This window comes from the organism of the source record quoted next, unplaced genomic scaffold (genome assembly GCF_019419815.1).
Source record: "Pyrus x bretschneideri cultivar Hongxiangsu unplaced genomic scaffold, Pyrus_bretschneideri_v1 Contig19, whole genome shotgun sequence".
In the NCBI taxonomy this organism is placed as follows: Eukaryota; Viridiplantae; Streptophyta; class Magnoliopsida; order Rosales; family Rosaceae; genus Pyrus; species Pyrus x bretschneideri.
Genome location: NW_025999490.1, coordinates 183,405 through 204,456, shown reverse-complemented (window position 1 = coordinate 204,456; position 21,052 = coordinate 183,405). Strand labels below are relative to the sequence as shown.

Genomic DNA, 21,052 nt, shown 5'->3' with positions numbered 1-21,052 from the left:
CTTCATCCTAGTGGTAATCCCGAGCAGGAAAAAGCTTTAAAACATTCCCCTTTTACCTAAAGTGGTATTTTTCTCTATTTCTAAATGAAAGGCCTTAACTTTGACTTTTAGAAATGGTGAGTCTGATACTTCGTTATTTTCATCGGTCTATTGGGTGGTTTAGCCGAAATTACCTGGACCCTAGTGTAAATATCGGTTGCAATAAAAAAATAATAATAAGGAAAAAAAAAAAAAAAAACTTGGCTTCAATCTTCTAGTTAATTCCAGGAAATATTACTACATTTATCACAATAGTTATGCAGACTATCTCCTCATTTCATACACTAGGTAGAAGAGACTGACAAAATACATAGCAGATTACTTCAAACTATAACAAGTAGCTCCTTACTAGATTAGACCAAACCTACCAACTCCCACATCACAACCGCTGCTTTTCCTACGGCTACATACTTAGATCACATTGCAACTTGAACCCTCCTAAGCACTGAAAGCCTGGAACGGAATTGTAGTCAGCTGATCAAGTAGCCCAGTGACCGGCGTAGCGAGCCGGGGTTCATAAGCAAAGCCATGCAAGTCCCCATCAACCCCAGTATGAACATAAGGGCACGGAGGAATCCACTGCCACCTCTTCCTGAACATATCGAACAGCAACGCCTTGTCCGAACCCAGAATCATGATGGTGATGAACTCTCCATGTCCAACACAGTGGAACCCACTCCCATTCTCCAGGTCAGCAAATTGCACATAGAGCTGCTGAGGCATCCTATCAATCTCAACCCAAGTTGTTCCACAAGCCTGCAACCCCCAAATCCTCAAGCTTTTCGGCACGTTGAGCTTGCTCTTCTCAACTGCAGCAACTAAAAGCAGCTTCCCCCTGCTCTCCACCAAGCTTGGAGACCTCAGGAACCTTCTCATGGGGGCCTGAATCTTCCACCAATTGTTTGCGGCCACATCATAGGCTAAGACACTGAAGGGGCTGTAGTTCATGCAGTAGAATCTTCCTTGAACATTAACCATTTGACCTGATTCGAAACTGCAGAGCCTTGGGAGGGAAGAATTGATTCCCCACAGCGAAAAAAACCCACCTGCGTCGATATGGAAGCTCTCGGCAGTCAAGTTTTTCACAGCGTATGGAGAGATCAAGTCGTCTCCAGCAACAGTTACATCAATGGATGTAGGGCTGACACTCAACCCTATGGAAGGGAAGAGTCTTGATCTTAGAGTAGGAGGCAACTGAGACACAGTACCAACAATTGGGTTGCATAGAATGAGAGTCTTCGGGCCAGCCTCGTCCGAAATCCAACAGATTAAACCGCCGGAAGATGAAGCAGGGGAAAGGCCGGAGGGGAGCAAAGCGAACGAAAGGCGGTACCATGCAATTTCATAAGGATCAAAAAGATAGCCTTCACAATTAGTATCACCCCTGTTGCTGTCACCATTGTTTCCTCCATTGTTGTTGTTCCTGTATATGTAGCTTCCATTGAAGCTCTTGTTCTTGAAGAAGAGGAACCAATGACGGCGCGGAGACACTTCGAGGTAGAGTTGGAGAAAGGCGTTGGAGAACAAGAGGGCATACCACCTCTTGCAGACACATCGAGCGCGAAAAAAGGCCGGCGGTGGGAGAAAGGCGATGACACGGTCGACGAGCCGGTGGGGGAGCTTGCTCCATATCCTAGCATCCATCCATGGATTAGGACATGATGTGTCGATGTTTTCAGCAATGACACCACCAAGTGCACTAGTAGTAGTGAAGGTATAGGAGAAGGGAAATGTGAGAGAAGGATGAAAAGCTTCCATTTTTGTGTAGGACGATGACAAGGGCTTATAAGTAAAATATGCCTCTAAATTTAGTACGTGTTGAGTGGAACGAAAGCAAAGAAATTGGAGGGAATTGAAGAGTGCTAATTTGGGAAATAAGTGCTTACATGCAAGCTTACTTTTTTCACAAGCAGTGCGAATTTTGTTTTGGAAGATGTGAACGTAAAACTGGAAAATCTCTCAGGTCGGTTTTGGAGAAGGCATGGGTTTCTACTGGGAGAAGAAGAAAGAACTGCAAGAGTGGCAGCTGATGGCAGTCACCTGAAGGGTGGTTTGTTGTTAACTTTCATGGGATTGGAGTGAAGGGTGTGAAGGCTAGGAGAAAGGAGCTGAAACTTCACTTCATATATAGAAGAAACCTTTGGGGATATAACCTTTCTTTAGAAAAATGATATATGCACATTTTGTTTCTTTCTTTGCACATCTCTACATATTTTTATTCTTTGATTATCTTTTATTTTATTTGATTTATGGACGAAAAATGAAGAGAGATGCATATACAAAGAAAATGAATGTGTGAAAATCGTTATAAGGTAGTGCCCAAAATAGCTGAAGGGGCTTGCGTTTGTTTTGGATGATCTCTTTAATGTGCACTGTTTTTATCTTTTGTAAATTGGTTTCTTTTGTATTCCTTTTTCTGAGCGGTGATTCTGATGGATGCATCAGTCAAATTGGTGTTGTTTTGTCAAAGCCGAGGTTCCTGAGACATGTGCAATTTCGAGAGAGAGAGAGAGAGAGGAAAAGTGCAAGGCAACAGAAGTCGGTACCTTAGCATTAAAACCGATCATCGTTCACAGCAAGATTCTAAAAAACGCTAAGCACCAGTTAAGCGGCGGACTGAAGCCTAGCGCTTAGGAGTCTAGACAGACGCCTAGGCGGACTAAGCGGATTTAAGTAAATTCATTATATTTTGTGTAAATAAGTATCTGTTTATACTTAAAATATATATGATTTCATCATAAACTACAAAATAGAATGACATATGTATTATGAAGTATTGGAACATAATAAAAACATGGGGAACGAACATTTAGTGTGTCCTCATTTAAGTATTCAACAAGTCTTTTACAATTTATTGAAAAAAAATTAAATGCATAATGAAAGTTATCTATTTTCTGTCTAAGTGAGTTGTAACGTATGCGGATGCCTAGGCGGTTTTGGACGGGCGCCTCAGCTGGTCTAAACGCTCTTTCTTAATTTTCAATCGCCTAATCATTAAATGGGACGGTGGCTAGCCGTCTAGCGCCTAGGAGGACCTAAGGAACGTTAGTCTAGAATTTTTAGAACAGTGGTTCACAGTACAAGTACGACATCCTCAAAGTGAATGCAACCAAATCAACTTTCCACGAGTTGGAAGCCTCTAAGCCTAAGGTATCGGACAAGCATGCACCATGAAGAATGATTTGTATGTGTAGCGGTAACAGTAAGCAGATGAGTAGGATTCTCTTCTTTTTTATTTTCATCTCATTTCCTCTTTTTCTTTCATACGCTGTTTTTTGTCTTATTGTTTCTATAAAAAATCAACGTAAGATGTTGATGTGATTTAACCGTAACCGTTCAATTAGAAGGAGAGGTAAGAAGAGAGAGATTAGAAGGGAAAAGAATCTTTGTTCCTATGGATAAACACTGAAAAGTAAACATGTTAAAGAGAATTAATTTAGCAGAGCTTGAATCGTGTAAGAAAAAAGTATATCACCAGGTATTAGATGCGTTTGGAGATGAAATTTAATTTTATAATGAGATTTATAATCACATAGTGTCATAGTCTTTTAGTTAGAAACATAAGATGAAACTTGAGAATTTAGGTTTCATATTTTGGAGTTTAAAATCTAATATAAAGGATTTGGCTACAGTATATACATATATTTAAAACAATCATCAACTTAACGGTTTTATATTTATTGTATTAAATATATGTAAGCACCGTAAAGTCTCATATTATATCACATTCAACAGTTGTATTTGTGAAATTTAAGCTCCCGATCCTCCTTAAACATAGGAGAACGTTAATCAACACATGAGACATAGACAACCAAACTTCAACCTACAAACAACTCAAACCCTAGTTGACCGGAGACCATTATCGTTTACTTCCGCCTTGAACTTCAAACCCGAATCCACCAAAATGATAGATTCAACTCCCTTCCTGAACCATAGACCTCGAACGTACAATCTAGGAGTCTAGAACCTTTAGCTAGACCCAGGTCAAAGGGAAAAGTGCACACATGCAGGAGAGATTTTTCATTGTGACCGACATACGAAGTGGTACACTATGTGTCACTATATAAATGGTGGGATTTGTGTGTTAAAAAGTTAATAACTTAAAAAATAAAATTTCCCACCACTTACCTAAAAATACGTAGTGTACCACTCGTATTCCCGTTACAATGAAAAATTTCTCCACATGTAGATCCTCAAATCGCATAATAAAAGATATATGAACAACTCAAAGAAATACACTGATGCATACAAACTTTTCTCTTATCTGAAGTGTCCATTTGAATTTTGACAAAAAAAAGTTTCAATTTGAATCTTGATTTAGTTGATATCGAACCCCTTAAGTTCACGAAACACACCCATCTTTCGGACAGAAACACTGAACCGCAATTTCTTTACACCAAACTCAAACTGTACATTTCCGACCATGTGACAAACTCAAATCTCACACCATGTCCATATATGCATATGGATTACACATGCATCTCTTCTGAATGTCATCATACTGATATGTTACTAAAACAACAAGAACCTAAAAAAAATCTACGACTTAAACTAAACTCATCACATTTGAAACTTCTTGATGTAATTCGCCTAAATGACTTATCTAATTGTAGTTGTACACTACGACTACATTAAGGACCACTATATTCAACGAAAACAAGCTTATTGTAAGGAACATAATTGAGTACGTAATTCTTTTAACAGTATTTGGATAAGTTGGTATTATCATACTGTTCACTTGGTGGCAAAGACATCATCCAACCCTAAACGCAGGTGGTGTATGACACAAAGACTTTGTCAGATCATATGTCCAATCCAATCTCATTGATGGGTTTTGTTGCAGTAGTCGTACACATCGGCGTGAACAACGAAATACTTTATTTCGAAGACCCTTGAGGCTTCACAAATTTGCTTCAAATTATATATAATTATAATAATTATAATTTAATATTAATTGCACTTACTGTAAAGAAGCTGTGTAATCTGCTCCTTCTGACGACTCCTTTCTCCTTTCTTTGAGTCATAATATTCTCTTTCCGTAGCCCTTCGGCTTTTGCTTGGTTTTGTTAAGAGAAGCAAATCTGAGTCAGAACAATCACCATGTCTTGTTAACGTCAATCTGTATGGTATTATCATTTGTCTCAGAATTAATGCTTCAAAGATGGAAAAAGTTGGGTCGCTCATATTTGGAAATTTATTTCTTCCCTCAAGAAACTTCCATATTTAGAAAAAGGCTAACTCCTCTATTTGGCAATTGTGTTTTCCCTTCAAGCAACCCAGCAGGTCAGTACAGTACTACTCATCTTTCTCTCTCTCTCTCTCTCTCTCTCTCTCTCATGTCAATGTTTCTTCCTTTAGCTCGCTAGGTAGCTAGTTTGGTCTCGGTTCCTCATTTGTATCTGGTTTGGTTTGGCACTTTGACTTGCCCAAAATTTCATGGAGCTTCTTTTAACTTTTACTTTATTTATGGGAGAGAGATATCAAAACACAATTATCTTCAAGAAATCTACGCTAAATAAGTATCCATTTATAGATGTTCTTTCTTTCCAAAATTAACGTATAATTAGGGTTTCTTCCTTGAGCTAGCTAGCTAGTGGAGTAGTCAGTCGTTTAGAGAGGTTCTAAACCAAAATTAAAGTATAATTAGTGTTTCTTTCAATATTGAATGTGATTAAGAAAAAATCAGTGATAAAAACAATCATCCAATAGTTTTATTTATTTTTAGTAAGCTTTCAAATGTTGATTAATTACCAAGTCAGATTGCAGAACTCATGTCCAATCTTCTTGTAGTGATGGTTCTGTGGGAGAGTTGGTTCACATCCATCCATGTCATCTGCTGCTGAAGGTTTCTAGGCTCTTGATGAATGGCATGCTTATTAGTTCGTTAAATCAGTTTTCACTTCATATGACACAAAGTCAAAACTAAAGAAACAGAAATATCATGATAAACCCTTTTTAGTCAGAAAATACATAAATTAATGAATACAAATACTCCAATGCAACTTTTGTTTAGAGCAGATGAGTCAGATTTGAAATTACACTACATTTATTTATTTATAATGGCTTTTGATGAAAGTTATATCTTATATCTTCATGGATTGGATTTAGTACCAGTTTGGTACTGCTTAAATTTTTTAAAAGGCGGCTATAAAAAAAAGTTGGGATCTTTCCAGCGTTTGGTAACGTCTTATAATCAACTTTTTCTTCTTTTGTTTTTTTTTTTTTTTTTTTTTTTTTTTAGTTTTGGGTAAAAAAAACTAAAACTTTAAAGCAGCAAAAGCCAACTTTGAAAAAACCAGCTTTTCAGCTTCTGCGCAAACCTCTTTTCCAAGAAGCGCTGAGCCATTAATGAAACTTTTCCGTACCCAAAATGACCTTAAGCAATTAAATAATTTACAATCATACAACATGCTTTTATCATCTTCCATTATTTTCGATGAGCTGTTTTGGAATCAGTCAGAGTCAAGGCGGTGATGCAGTGGGCAAGATTACACCAACCCTCTTTGTCCACGATTGCGCCAGATGCCTTTGTCGACGGTGATATCTCGTCTATCTCCGATGGTAATATCCCCACAACCCAATTGAACTAACAAAAAACCCAGATGGAATTACCAACAATCTGAAGCTCAAAGACTCACCTTCCATGCTGAGACTGGATACTTTTTTGAAGTCGTTCAAGATCGTGAGGCCGTACTTCAAGACCTTGGAGTGGCAGACCTTGAGCTTTCAGACCAAGCAGAGCTATCCTATGCCCTTCTCCTTCATTATCGACCCGGTTTTGAGCCTACAATCTGACCTGCCAATGAACCATCCAACACGGAGGAAATTTTTTTTAGGATTTCAATTGAGAAAGAAAGAGATGAGATAGGAAGATTGAGAAAGAAAATGTGAAATGGGAAGAAGGCAGAAATGACGAGAAAGGGAAAGGAATGAGAGACATGTGAGAGAAAGAGAGTTTGAGAGGTGCTTCTGGAAAGATAGGGGATGGTTCCCTTTTAATTATGATAATAAAACATAAAAAGATGGGGATTTTAAATAATAAACTAGTTCAAATTTTTATGTTAAAATAACCATTACTGTTGGAGATGCTTAAGATAAATTGATTAGTTATCGGAGTTTTTGTCATTTGGCTAGCTGAAATAGCAAAAAATTAGTAGCGAAGATCTTATCATATTTAGTTTAAAAGATTTTGATCTTTTTAAGTAATTTGTGGTACTAATTAGTATTTAGAATATATTTAAATCAAGATATGAATATTTTAAAAACAGCAAAGTATGTTTAATAATTGATCTTTGTTTGTGTTGACCCAAAAAAACTATCAAGCAATTAAATTAATAGCACATCTAGTACTATGCCCTTTTGGTTATTTTACAAAATCACAATTGTTTTACATAAAAATTTACCAAACACTATAACATTGCTTTTTTTGCCAAAAGTACTTTTACAACTATAGTTTACCAAACACATTACTGCTTTATTTCACAGCTGCTTATTTCCACAGCACAGCAGTAACAATTTTTTTTTTTTCCTCCAAAGCACATCAATATCAAACTAGCCCTTACTATGGTTAAAATTCATCTAGCTAGCTCTCTTTTCCTGACAATGGCAGGAGCAGGTGCAATATTTTGCCCTTTAGGCCTTGTAAGAGTTCAACTAGGCTCCAAAGACACAAGATACAACATTTTCAGCCATATGGGTTTAATAGAAAAGTTAAATTGAAGTTAGGAATTGAAATGAGATACATTGAATTGGCTTGTGTTACCTATCCTGCACTTGATCACTCACATGTCAATTGTCTCACGTTTCCTGACCTCAAGTTCATAAAGATTTTAGGGCAAGTTATAAGTTTTAGTTTCCATTTTTTGTTAGTAATACAGGAGAAAGAGAGAAATAAGGAATGAGCAGAGGTGGAGGTCGGTAGGAGGTGTAAATGAAGGACAATGTAGGAAACAACAATTAGAAAAATACTCTCCTTTCGTTTATTTACTTCATGCGATCATGCAAATTAAAGTGGTGAGATACTTTTGTTATACAATTGGTGAGATACTAATGTTATGAAATTAACAACTTATAGAATAAAATTTTTCACCACTGACATAATAACACGTTATGTACCACACGTGTTACTGACACAATGAAAATTTTCTCCTCTGTTGTCTTTTTTTCCCGTCCACGAATTATGGTTAGTGTTCCTAACTTGAAGGTCCTATAGATAGAAAAAAGTTATAAACTTTCTTCACCCCTTATACAAGGCTCCAACTATTGTGTTTCGCTTTTTGTTGGTTGATTGGAGTTATTGATTATAGCGTCTTTGTCAAACGAGTTTCATTATGTACATATATTTTCATGAAGGTAGCCTAACTGCAGATATATAAGTTAGCGTCTTATAGAGTTGCATTATAGGCTTATGATTCGGTAGTCGTCAATCCTGAAGTTTGCGGCTTGTATATATACATGTCTAAGAGCTTTCTTTTTTCCTTCATTTCTTGTTATTCTATTAATAAAAATTGGTAGAGGGGGACGAGCCAAGGGTTTCTTGATGCAACAATCTTTTCCCCTTCGAACAAGAGTAGGTATCGCTTGCACATGATTGTGGACGAATAGCTAATGTCGCTTGGTCCTTTATTTTCACCTAGAAAAAGAGTGGTGGGAGTGAACGGGAATAAATATACATGAAATAAGTAAAAACAATTATATATGTGTTCTAAATAGGTCAAAGTTAGAGAGATAACCTTTTTAACGGTAAGTGCAAGGTACATGTTAAATGTCACACTAAAAATATAGCACAAGAGGATAACAAATAAAAGGCAGAGGAATAGATGATGTTACTGATATTTTTCTCTCATTCTCTTCTTCGTATATTTTATGTATATGTTTTGATTGCAGTCGAGTGCTCTATTTATAGAGCAACTCATATTGCTACATTTGAAATTTACAACTCACTTTTTGACAAATGACATCCTGAATTCCCATAGTCAGTTTTCAAACTGTCATGGGAATTGACAATGTATATGTTTATTCATAAACAATGCAAATGTTAAAAGCCAATCTGTGAGGGCATTGAAAAATCCCACCAAAACACTGTAGGCATTCACTACCCATCAGCATTTTCAACACTCCCCCTTGGATGTCCACATATCAATATCAGTTGCCTCGTTAAAACCTTGCTTGGAAAAACCCAGTGGGAAAAAACCATAGCGAAGGAAAAAGAGTACAACTTTTCCTGGATCGTTGATATAGTGTCAAGTATGCTTATGTTGCCTCGTTAAAACCTTGATAGGAAAAACTCAGTGGGAAAAATCCTAATCGAAGGAAAAAGAGTACAACAAGCATGTATCATGGATGTTCCCCCTGATATGTATCTCCCCCTGATTCCGCATTCTCCAAATTTAGTTGTTTGGTAAGTCGACGTAATCCGATGCTTTGCACTAATTTCTGAAATGTGCACTTTGGTAGAGATTTGATGAACAAGTCTGCTAGATTTTCATTCGAACGGATTTGTCTGACTTCAATAACTTTAGCCTTCTGAAGCTCATGTGCACTGAAAAACTTTGGAGATATGTGTTTAGTCTTATCGCCCTTGATGAATCCTTCCTTCATTTGGGCAACATAGGCTACATTATCTTCATGGATGACAGTTGGATTGTCTGTCTTTGAAGTTAGACCACATAAATTCCGAATATGATGGATCATTGATCTTAACCAAGAACATTCACGACTTGCTTCATGTAAAACAAGTATTTCTGAATGATTTGAAGATGTAACAACTAATGTTTGCTTGGTTGAGCGCCATGAGATTGTTGTATCTCCATTCTTAAACACATATCCAGTTTATGAGCAGGCTTGATGCGGATCAGAGAGAAAACCAGCATCCGTATATCCAACAAGGACCTGATCATTTGTGGAGTTCTTTGAGTAAAAGAGACCTATGTCTGTTGTCCCACGAAGGTATCGCAATACATCTTTGATACCCTTCCAATGGCGAATTGTTGGAGCAGAGCTATATCTTGCTAACAAGCTAACTGAAAAAGCTATATCTGGTCTAGTACATTGTGCTAAATACAACAAAGCACCTACTGCACTCAGATATGGTACTTCTCGACCAAGGACCAGTTCATCATCTTCTTTTGGAAGGAATGGATCTTTCTTAATGTCCAAAGAACGAATGACCATTGGCGTGCTAAGTGGATAAGCCTTGTGCATACTAAATCGCTTCAGAATTTTTTCAATGTAAGCTGATTGGTGGACCAAAATTTCACTAGCACAATGCTCGATCTGTAGGCCGAGACAATATTTTGTTTTCCCAAGGTCTTTCATTTCAAATTCACTTTTCAGATATTCAGCAGTTTTATTGAGCTCTTCATGAGTTCCAACTAGATTCATATCATCAACATATACTGCCACTATAGCGAATCCAGAATTGGATTTCTTAATGAACACACAAGGGCAAATAACATTGTTGATATACCCTTCTTTGATCAAATACTCACTGAGACGATTATACCACATTCGTCCAGATTGTTTTAGACCATATAATGATCGCCTTAATTTGATCGAGAGCATACCTCGTAGTTTGTTACTTGTTTTAGGCAACTTAAGTCCTTTTGGGACTTTCATATAGATGTCAGTATCTAATTCTCTATATAGATACGCAGTGATGACATCCGTAAGTCGCAAGTCAAGTCTTTCTGAAACCACTAAACTTATTAAGTAACGGAACGTAATTGCGTCCATTACAGGAGAGTATGTCTCCTCATAATCAATTCCAGGTCTTCGAGAAAAGCCTTGTGCAACGAGTCGTGCTTTGTATCTTGCGATCTCGTTTTTCTCATTGCATTTCCTTTTGAATACCCATTTGTAACCCACAGGGTTTACACTAGGCGGGGTTTGAACTACTGGTCCAAAAACATTCTGCATTTCCAAGGAATTTAATTCTGACTGGATTGCATCTTTCCGCTTAGGCTAATCCTGTCTCTGTTTGCATTCATCAACAGAGCGGGGCTCAATATCATCACTTAAGATGATTTCAGTGGCTACTGCGAATGCAAACATATCATCGATGATTATTTCATTCCGATCCCACAATTCATTTGTACATGCATAGTTTATGGAGATTTCTTTGTTTTCATGTACTTCTGTCTCTTTAGGGACATATGTCTCATCAAGGACTTTTTCTTTTTCTGGAAGTCCAGAATCATGAATTGTGGATGTATTATTCATTTTCTCTTCCTGACTGACTTCATTTGGATTCAGTTGTGCCCTCGACTTTCTCTTTCGAGGGGCTGAATCTTTTGAACCTTGGGGTCTACCACGCTTCAGGCGTGCACCAGATGAATCATTCGCTGCCACGTTATTTTGTCCAACAGGGACAACAATTCTTGCAGGTGCATTTGCAGCTAGTATATGTGATTTTGTCACTTTCATAGCATCATTAAAAGCATCTGTCATTTGATTGGCAATGCTTTGAAGATGAAGGATCATTCTCACTTCATTTTCACATTGAATGCTGCGAGGATCAAAATGAGACAAGGTGGGAACAACCCATGTCAGCTCTTTCCGTTCTTCTGGAACGGTCTTTTCTCCCCCTAACGACGGGAAAATTGTCTCATTAAAATGACAATCAGCAAAATGAGCTGTAAACATGTCACCTGTCAAGGGTTCCAAATATCTAATGATAGATGGTGAATCAAAACCCACATAAATTCCCAGTCTACGCTGAGGTCCCATTTTAGTGCGTTGCGGCGGTGCAATAGGCACATAAACAGCACAACCAAAAACTCGTAAATGTGAAATGTTTGGCTGATGTCCAAACACGAGTTATACTGAAGAGTATTGATAGTTGCCTTTAGGTCTCAATCGAACCAATGATGAAGCATGTAAGATGGCACGTCTCCATGCAGAGACTGGTAATTTGGTTTTCATAAGCAGAATGCGAGCTCTTAACTGAAGCCGCTTGATCAATGCTTCTGCTAAACCATTTTGAGTATGGACATGAGGAATAGGGTGTTTAACATCAATGCCCAATGTCATGCAATAATCATCAAAGGTTTGAGACGTAAATTCACCAGCATTATCAAGTCGGATTGACTTAATGGGATAATCTGGGAACTGTGCTCGTAACTTAATTATTTGAGCAAGAAGTCTCGCAAAGGCTACATACCGAGTAGACAAGAGACAAACATGTGACCATCAGGTAAATGCATCAATCAAAACCATAAAATATTAAAATGGTCCACATGGTGGTTGAATAGGCCCACAAATATCCCCTTGAATTCTTTGCAGAAATGATGGGGATTCAGCATCAACCTTTAGTTGTGATGGTCTAATTACCAACTTCCCTTGAGAACAAGCTTTGCAAGGGTTATCATTTGAGGCAGCAATGTGTCTGCTCACTAATGGATGTCCATTAGAGTTGGTAATGATCCTACGCATCATGGTAGATCCTGGATGACCTAGACGGTCATGCCAAAGCATGTAAACTTTTGAATCAATGAACTTCTGGTTCACGACAATATGTGATTCAATTGTCCTTATGTAAGTATAATACAATCCACACGACATACCACGCAACTTCTCCATTATACGCTTCTGGGTATCATTGGAGGTAATGCATAGATGCTCCATATTTTCTGCACTTTTTGTTTCAATGTGGTATCCATTTAGACGTATGTCTTTGAAACTCAACAAATTTCGAGTAGATCGAATAGCATACAATGCATTCTGTATGGACAATATTGTTCCATTTGGTAACATAATTTGGGTTTTCCCTGAACCTTGAATTACATCTGAAGGTCCTGATATTGTTGTTACCCCTACTCTTGTAAGTATTAACTTGAGAAATACTTTTGATCACGAAGTATTGTATGTGTGGTTCCACTATCTGTAAGACAAATATCTCTGCCATTTCTCATGTTCTGAGAATAACCACAGTTTTTATCCATGCTCTCTGAATAAGAGAATCAGAGTTAAAAGCAAGTTATAACAAGAAATTTACATGCCACTTTTATTTAATTTGAAATACTACAAGTTCAGCATAATAAAAATACATTAATGATTCAATCGGATCGGTATACTTCATTTCCCCTTTCCACAATAAAGTCTGGAACATCTAGATGAGTTGTGTTCAACTGTCCTGATAAGTCAAACACTGGATCAGGTATATCCATTGGTCTAGCATGATCGAGAAAATTGGTCTCAACACCCTTTTTCTTGAGGAAGGCTTGATACAGATCCACTATATATTTTGGGATACGACAAGTACGCGCCCAATGCCCATTGCCACCACATCTATGACAGGCTTCTTCAGAGTTTCTAGGAGCATTGTTCATATGAGCTTTGCATTTGTGGCGATTCATATTTTTGAAGCTTGGGCCTGAATTATGCCTCGGAACCTGGTTGTGAAACTGAACTCCATGGTTCTTGCCTTTCCTATTCCATCGATCTCGCTTGTGGCCACGTCCTCGTTTATGATTATCACCACCAGAGGATGTGGCGTTCACTTCGAGGGAAGCAACATTCACTTCTGGGAATGGTGCAGATCCAGTAGGTCCGGAATGATGGTTTTTCGTCAGGAGCTCATTATTCTGTTCAGCCACTAAGAGCACAGATATCAGTTGGTTGTACTCAGTGTAACCTCGTGCTCTATACTGCTGCTGCAGGAGCACGTTGGAGGCATGAAATGTGCTGAGAGTCTTTTCCAGCATATGTTCCTCAGTAATAATATCCCCACAGAGTTTCATCTGAGAGGTAATTCTGAACAATGCAGAATTGTACTCTGCCACTGACTTGAAGTCTTGAATCCTCAAATGAGTCCACTCATAGCGAGCCCTTGGAAGAATCAATGTTGTCTAGTGATTGTATCTGTTTCTTAAGGCATTCCAGAGAGCTAACGGATCTTCAACCGTTAAGTACTCGCTTTTGAACGCCTCATCAAGATGGCGGCGAATGAAAATCATGGCCTTTGCCCGATCTTAAGAGGATGAGTTGCTCTCTTCCCTGATGGTATCTCCAAGATTCCCTGCTTCCAGATGGATCCTGGTATCCAATACCCACGTCAGGTAATTCTTCCTGGTAATATCCAGGGCAGCAAATTCAAGTTTCGCCAAGTTCGCCATTTTCTTTTCTGAAAGAAAATGAGATGTGTAAGAACTTGCAATAATATGTATTCCTGGAGGAATATGATGTTAGAACTTCTGGTTCTTACAAATTTTTCATTTTGATCTTCAGGCCAAAATGATAAGCACTCGAAACTTTTGGCTCGAGATTTTTAGGGTGAATGAGGAGGGCGATTGTACCGCACAATTCTCATTGAAATAATGTAATATAGAATGAGCGATTATTCCATACCACTCAAGTAACAGGAAAATTAAATATGCAGAGCAGTGTGGGCGATTATACCGCACCACCTAAAATTGCAATGAAATTAAACAGCAGGTAAATTTAAATATGCAGGGTAGGGTGGGCGATTATACCGCTCCACCTAAAATTTGCAGTAAAATTAAATCTGCAGTCCGAGATAGGCGATGATACTGCACCGTCTTGGATCGCAGTAAGAATAAATTTGCAGTTCAAGATGGGCGATTGTACTGCACCATCTTGGATTGCAGTAAAATTAACATAAATAAATACTGGGTTAGTAATCAATCTCTACACCAAACAAGTAATCAAAGATGTATGTAACCGTTAGATTGAGAACTAAGAGCAGGCATGGAGCAAATAGTTCATCGCAAGGGTATACCGCGCATTTGAGGCAGAGGAAGAAGATGAATAGTAAAAACCTTAGGGGAAACATTTTTTTCTTTCTTTCTTTCGTTTGGCGAAGAGATATAAGAGAATAATTATATTTAGAGACTCGTGCTGATAACGTATTATAAATAGGTCAAAGTTAGAGAGATAACCTTTTTAACGGTAGGTGCAAGGTAGATGATAAATATCACACTAAAAATATGGCACAAGAGGATAACAAATAAAAGGCAGAGGAATAGATGACGTTACTGATATTTTTCTCTCGTTCTCTTCTTCTTATATTTTCTGTATATGTTTTGATTGCAGTCGAGTGCTCTATTTATAGAGCAACTCGTATTGCTACATTTGAAATTTACAACTCACTTTTTGACAAATGAAATCCTGAATTCCCATAGTCAGTTTTCAAACTGTCATGGGAATTGACAATGTATATGTTTATTCATAAACAATGCAAATGTTAAAAGCCAATCTGTGAGGGCATTGAAAAACTCCACCAAAACACTGTGGACATTCACTACCCATCAGCATTTTCAAGAATATGAAAGGAAACTTGTTTCCCACATTCTTCTTCATTTCTCCCTCCTTTCTCCATCTATCTACCCTTCTTAATTTCTCCCCATGTGCATTATCTCTTTCAGCCCTTTCTCATATTCTTACGTATATTTTCTCTCTATCCCTATCACAACAAATGAAAACTAAACAAAATATAAAGTGATTATCGAAAGGACCCTTAAATTTTCGTTGTTTATAACAAAATCAATTTTTCTTATATATAAGATAATATATTAACCTAAACTGGTATTTCGTCAAAAGAAAAGGGTGGATTAAATTCTCTCTCATAAAGAGTGACGAAGCAAAATGTGAATTGTTTATGAACTAAATATTCCAATAAGCACTTCTCTTGATTTTATACTCAATCCATCCCTTTTAGTATTATAGTTTCAATAAAAGTGGTAATATGATATTTCATTTGTTGTCTATAGAAGAATATTTATCTTAGAGTAAAGCTAAGCAGGCTAATTTTCTAAATCAAATTTGTAAACTATAGATGTGTCATCAATAAAAATAAACACGTTAAACAAAAGTTAAGTAATAATCCAATCATTAACAACCACGTCATATAATTTACTAAATTCGATGTAAATAATTGGTCTCTTTATCATTACTCTTTATCTTATTTGTTACTTGTACATTTCGATCTTATTTATATGTTCCGGCAGGCTAATTGGTACAATAATGGAGCATGTAATTCCAAATTAATGGGCCTACTTTCGACCTATTTTCTTGTCAACAAGCGATGAATTTAAGCATCCTGCTGTGAGTATTTTACGATTCCGAAGTATTCGTTCCGATTATATATTATTTAAGGTCCGATATGTGGATCAAAATTCACAAGAAAAGATAACACCACCAAACAAAACCATACAGCAAAAAAATCACCATGGCCAAATCTCATGTAGTCTTCATCTCAACTCCTGGAATCGGAAACCTTGTCCCACTCGTCGAGTTTGCTCAGCTCCTTGTCAATCATGACCGTCGTTTACACGCCACCATCCTCATCATCACCATGTCCCAAAGGCCCATCGTCAACGCTTACATCCAATCCCGTGTTGCCACGTCAACTAGCATCACCTTCCTCCCCCTGCCTCCGGTGGACCCGCCCTCGCCGGACCAGTACAGGTCCACCATGGGCTACATATCCCTACTCATACAAAACCACAAATGGCACGTAAAGAATGCAATCACCAAACTCATGTCATCCGACTCGGCCGAGTCAAAATCATCTAACTCGGACCAGGTTGTAGGGTTTTTTGTTGACATGTTTTGTACTTCCATGATTGACGTTGCTAACGAGCTTGGCATTCCTTGTTACCTGTATTTTGCTTCCCCAGCAACTTTTCTGAGCTTTATGCTCCACTTACCATTCTTGGATGCCCAAAACCCCGCTGAGTTCGTTGACATGGGCACCGAGTTGAGCATACCGGGTTTTGTCAACTCGGTGCCACCACTCGTTTTGCCTACAGCTGTGTTGAATAAGAAGGGAGATGCATACTCGTGGTATCTATCCCATGCGCTAAGGTACACCGAAACAAAGGGTATTGTTGTGAATACGTTTAGAGAACTGGAATCGCATGCACTTGACTCGTTGGATACAAGTCAAGTGCCGCAGGTTTACCCAATCGGGCCGGTTCTTGATCTTTATGAACCGACCCAAAAGCGGGATTTAAACCAATATGAAAGCGTCATCAGGTGGCTCGATGACCAGCCCTCATCATCGGTCATGTTGTTGTGCTTCGGAAGCATGGGGAGTCTCAGTGGACCTCAGGTGCGGGAGATAGCATATGGGCTTGAACGTGCCGGGGTCCGATTCCTATGGGCATTACGTGAGCCGCCCAAGTCCCAATTGGATCTCCCAAGCGACCACGCGAACGTGAAAGATGTTTTGCCCAATGGGTTCTTGGAGCGGACGCGTGAATTGGGCATGGTGTGCGGGTGGATCCCACAAGCGAAGATCTTGGCCCACCAATCGATCGGAGGGTTCATATCGCATTGTGGTTGGAACTCGATTTTGGAGAGCTTGTGGTACGGCGTACCGATTGCCACGTGGCCGATTTACGCGGAGCAACAAATGAATGCCTTTGAGATGGTGAAGGAATTGGGATTGGCGATTGAGATTAGGTTGGATTATAGAGAGGGTAGTGATTTGGTGACGGGAGAGGAGGTGGATAGAAGCATAAAGCGGTTGATGAACGGTGGTGATGTGGTGAGAGGTAGGGTGAAAGAGATGAGAGAGAAGAGTAGGATTGCTTTGATGGAAAATGGGTCTTCATACCAAGCCCTCGGAGTTTTAATCAGAAACTTAGTGCCCAAGACACGATGCCAATAGCAATTCGTCCTCTTGTATTTTTTTCCGTTTTAAATAAATTTTTAATTACAAGTTGTCAATTTCTCCATTGTACTGTTTTTTTTTTTTTTAATAAACAATAGTATTAACACTAAAGTCATCTCCAATAGAGAATGTTAAATGTCTAAAAGTCAAAAAATGACCTAATTTGTCCAAAAAATTATTTCCAACCGATGATTAGACTATAATTCTATGAAGCTTACCAGACCATTATTTGGCCAAGAAGCATCTGTCTGACTCCATATAGCCCCTCTTTTAGCTCTTTTTTTGCGCTCAACTTCTCAATTGCAATAATTGATTCAAATTTAACAGTTAGATTTGAAAATATTCAACATTAGTTTAATTAGATTAACCAATAAATTTAAAATATAAACTTTAAAACTAATAAATTATTGAGAGGGCTATGTTTTGTCTATTCGTTTGAAAATGGTATATGAATATGGCCTGATACTATTCATTTAAAAATATTTTTTTACAGGGCTATAATTCTAGATGGTGCTATGTTTAACCCATTCTGTTGGAGATAGCCTAAGGGGGAGGGGGTGAGCTAAGCCTCACAATAAGCTAACAATAATGTGGTTCAAAATTCCCTTTGGCGAAAATTGAACTTAAGATCTCTCAGTTATAAATGAAAAAGAATACAACTAGACCATATTACTAATTAATCTCATACGCAACCAGAACCCAATGGTTTTAGTAATAAGTACAAGGCCGCGAGATTTATTTCTTTGCACAAGGTCGATCAACATAGACAAGGTAAGGGGATATCACAAGAAGAGAACTCTCGCCACTTACAAAAGGTTAAGCAAGTAATAGGTTGGATCATAGGAGAATGAGAAATTTTTTATTATAACCGGATCACGAGTGGAACATCATGTGTTTTTAAATAAGTAGTGTGAAATTTTATTTTTTAAGTTATTAATTTTTTAACACACATATCTTACCATTTATATAGTAACACGTGATATACCATCCCATGTTCCGGTCACACTGAAAAATCTCTCATAAGAGAATAAGCATACCTTTTTCTGATTTTTTGTTTAGATCAAATGTAGTATCTGTTTTTATTAATTTAATATTTGATACACAAGTCAATGATCTACATGATATTAAATTATTATTTTTTATTTATGAAAGAGCCTACTACAATAAGCTATCATGCGTCGCCACGTGTTGCACTACTTCTCAGGCCTGACGCACCCAAACAAATCATATTTTAATTTTAATTAGTTTTTTACCAAGCTGTTAGGACTTTCTGTTGAAAAAACTAAACTAAAAGAAAATTCAACCATAACTTATAAAACTTCTTGCCATTGTGGTAATTGTTTCCCGAAAGAGTTTAGGCCTAAAGGTGAGATTTTCTACTCGCCTGTACGGTTTGTTTGATACACATGATTAGATTGGAATAGAGAACTCTCAATTTCAAAGGTATATTGAAGGTAAAAGTGAATGGTTTTTCATTTAGAAGGAATAGAAAATGATTTGATATGAAGAAAATCATCCTTTCTAATCCTATCATTTCTTGAATGGATAAGTTTTCTTTATGAGCAATCTATCTTCGATTCTCTAGGTGGTACGGTGTACCTTATTTTTGGTGTTGTCGAAGAATTAAAAATAGGCATATCTTCATGATGTCTTTATGATCAACATGCTGCAAACGCCCCAAATGCCTACAATGAAACACAAGTATCATGCTGACATAGAACCACAACTTATCATAATTTCCATCTTCATTCTTGTCTTTTGAAACCACAACTTATCATCATTTCCATCTTCATTACTGTCTTTTGCATCCTTAGTTGCGAAGGTGTCATCTCCATGGCACTTAGTTAAGAAGGGAACGCCACTTTGCGATGAACTTTCCATATAACAAGACGAAACATTGAACGTTTAAAGCTGATTTCCAGAATAATTTCTTCTGGACAAGTTGTTGTAAAACAGGTTCAAGTGGGACAAAGAGATTTTAAATGACAAGCTTTGAGGAATCTATCTTGAGAGGTGGTGTGAGAGATCGACAGTTTTGAGCCAACGCAAGTTTCTAACCTTTGAAGGGATCTTTCCAGTCAATTGATTCATACACAAATTCAAATGCCAATAGAATTAGGCTACTTATTTCTTCAGGGATTTCACCTTGTAAATACTTTGATGAAAGATCAATGCTCTTTACAAGATCTAGAGTCGTGTTGTACACAAGTTCTTCTCGTTTTGGTGTCAGTGTGGCTTGCTAAAGATAATCAGTAAAGTATGTATTTGAATCATTGACCAACGAAGTCAAATTACTTAAACATATGGGAATAGTACCTGAAAGGCTGTTGTGACTAAGATCGAAGATATAAAGGCTTCGAAGATATAAAGGCTTCAAAGATTGCGCAGTTGCTGGGAAATATTTTTACTAAAATAGTTGGACCGTAATCATAGTTTATACAATATGGATTCATTTGATCCTCCTATCCATAAAGGTGTTTTCCCAATTAAATTGTTGTCTTCAAGATCAATACTCAACAAACTAGAGCAATTTTGCGAGGAAGCAGGAATCTCATTACCAAAATTGTTGTTGTTAGCTTTAATACTTGTAATGAACTTAATACCCCCAATGAACTGGAAATATTACTAGGGAGATTGTTGTGACCAACATCTACAAACAACATATAGATCCCCACACTCCATGCATGATAAAATTCTCCAGAAAATTAATTGCTCCTTAGAGGCAAGAACCCAAGTGTTGCATGTTGCAGATAAAAGGAAGAATAGTGTCATTCAAATGATTCTCAAAAAGATACAAATCTATCAAATTGGGCATCATCTGGTCAATATTCCAAGGAAAAGGTCCGAAAATTAGATTGCTTTCAAAATCAAGGGAAGAGACATTATTTGACCACCAAAGTCGGAGTGGTTCCTCCAACTGATTATCACTTAAATCAATAGTCTTTAAATTTGGAAATTTCAAATGGGATGGAAAGTTTTCACGAAATTGGTTGTGAGACACGTCAAATGTTTTTAAGGATGACAATTCTCCAATGAATTTGGAATTGAGCCCCACAAATAGTTTTGTGTAAGACTTAAGAACTTTAGCTTGCATAAATTTCCAATGCCCTTGGGATTGTGAACTTTTAGGCCAGTAGAAGATAAATCAAGGTATTTCAGAGATTTGAAGTTTGCCAATTCACTTGGAAATGGACCACTGAAATTATTCCCCGACAGATCAAGCGTTATGAGGCTGGTAAGATTAAAAACCAACTGAGAAATTTAATACCATTATGCAACATATCAAGGATCAAAAGTGATGTCAAGTTAATCCTCTGTAGTGAGACTGAAAGGCTTTCAATTTGGCAAAAAGATAAATGTAACTCTAATAACAAAGGA

General features: G+C 37.6%; 2 protein-coding genes and 1 non-coding gene across 3 annotated transcripts; 2 read left to right on the top strand and 1 right to left on the bottom strand.

Annotated features, from left to right (window-relative positions):
- Positions 1 to 239: 239 nt before the first annotated feature.
- On the bottom strand, positions 240 to 2,285 carry LOC103953249 (protein UNUSUAL FLORAL ORGANS-like). The gene has a single exon (XM_009364985.3). It carries the CDS (start codon positions 1,795 to 1,797, stop codon positions 478 to 480), a length of 1,320 nt encoding a protein of 439 aa, XP_009363260.1. The 5' UTR covers positions 1,798 to 2,285; the 3' UTR covers positions 240 to 477.
- Positions 2,286 to 16,099: 13,814 nt separating this feature from the next.
- LOC103953250 (UDP-glycosyltransferase 43) lies at positions 16,100 to 17,785 on the top strand. The gene has a single exon (XM_009364986.3). It carries the CDS (start codon positions 16,226 to 16,228, stop codon positions 17,669 to 17,671), a length of 1,446 nt encoding a protein of 481 aa, XP_009363261.1. The 5' UTR covers positions 16,100 to 16,225; the 3' UTR covers positions 17,672 to 17,785.
- Positions 17,786 to 18,707: 922 nt separating this feature from the next.
- Positions 18,708 to 18,894, top strand: LOC125476563. The gene has a single exon (XR_007257889.1). It is a non-coding gene; the product is annotated as a U2 spliceosomal RNA (small nuclear RNA).
- Positions 18,895 to 21,052: the final 2,158 nt, after the last annotated feature.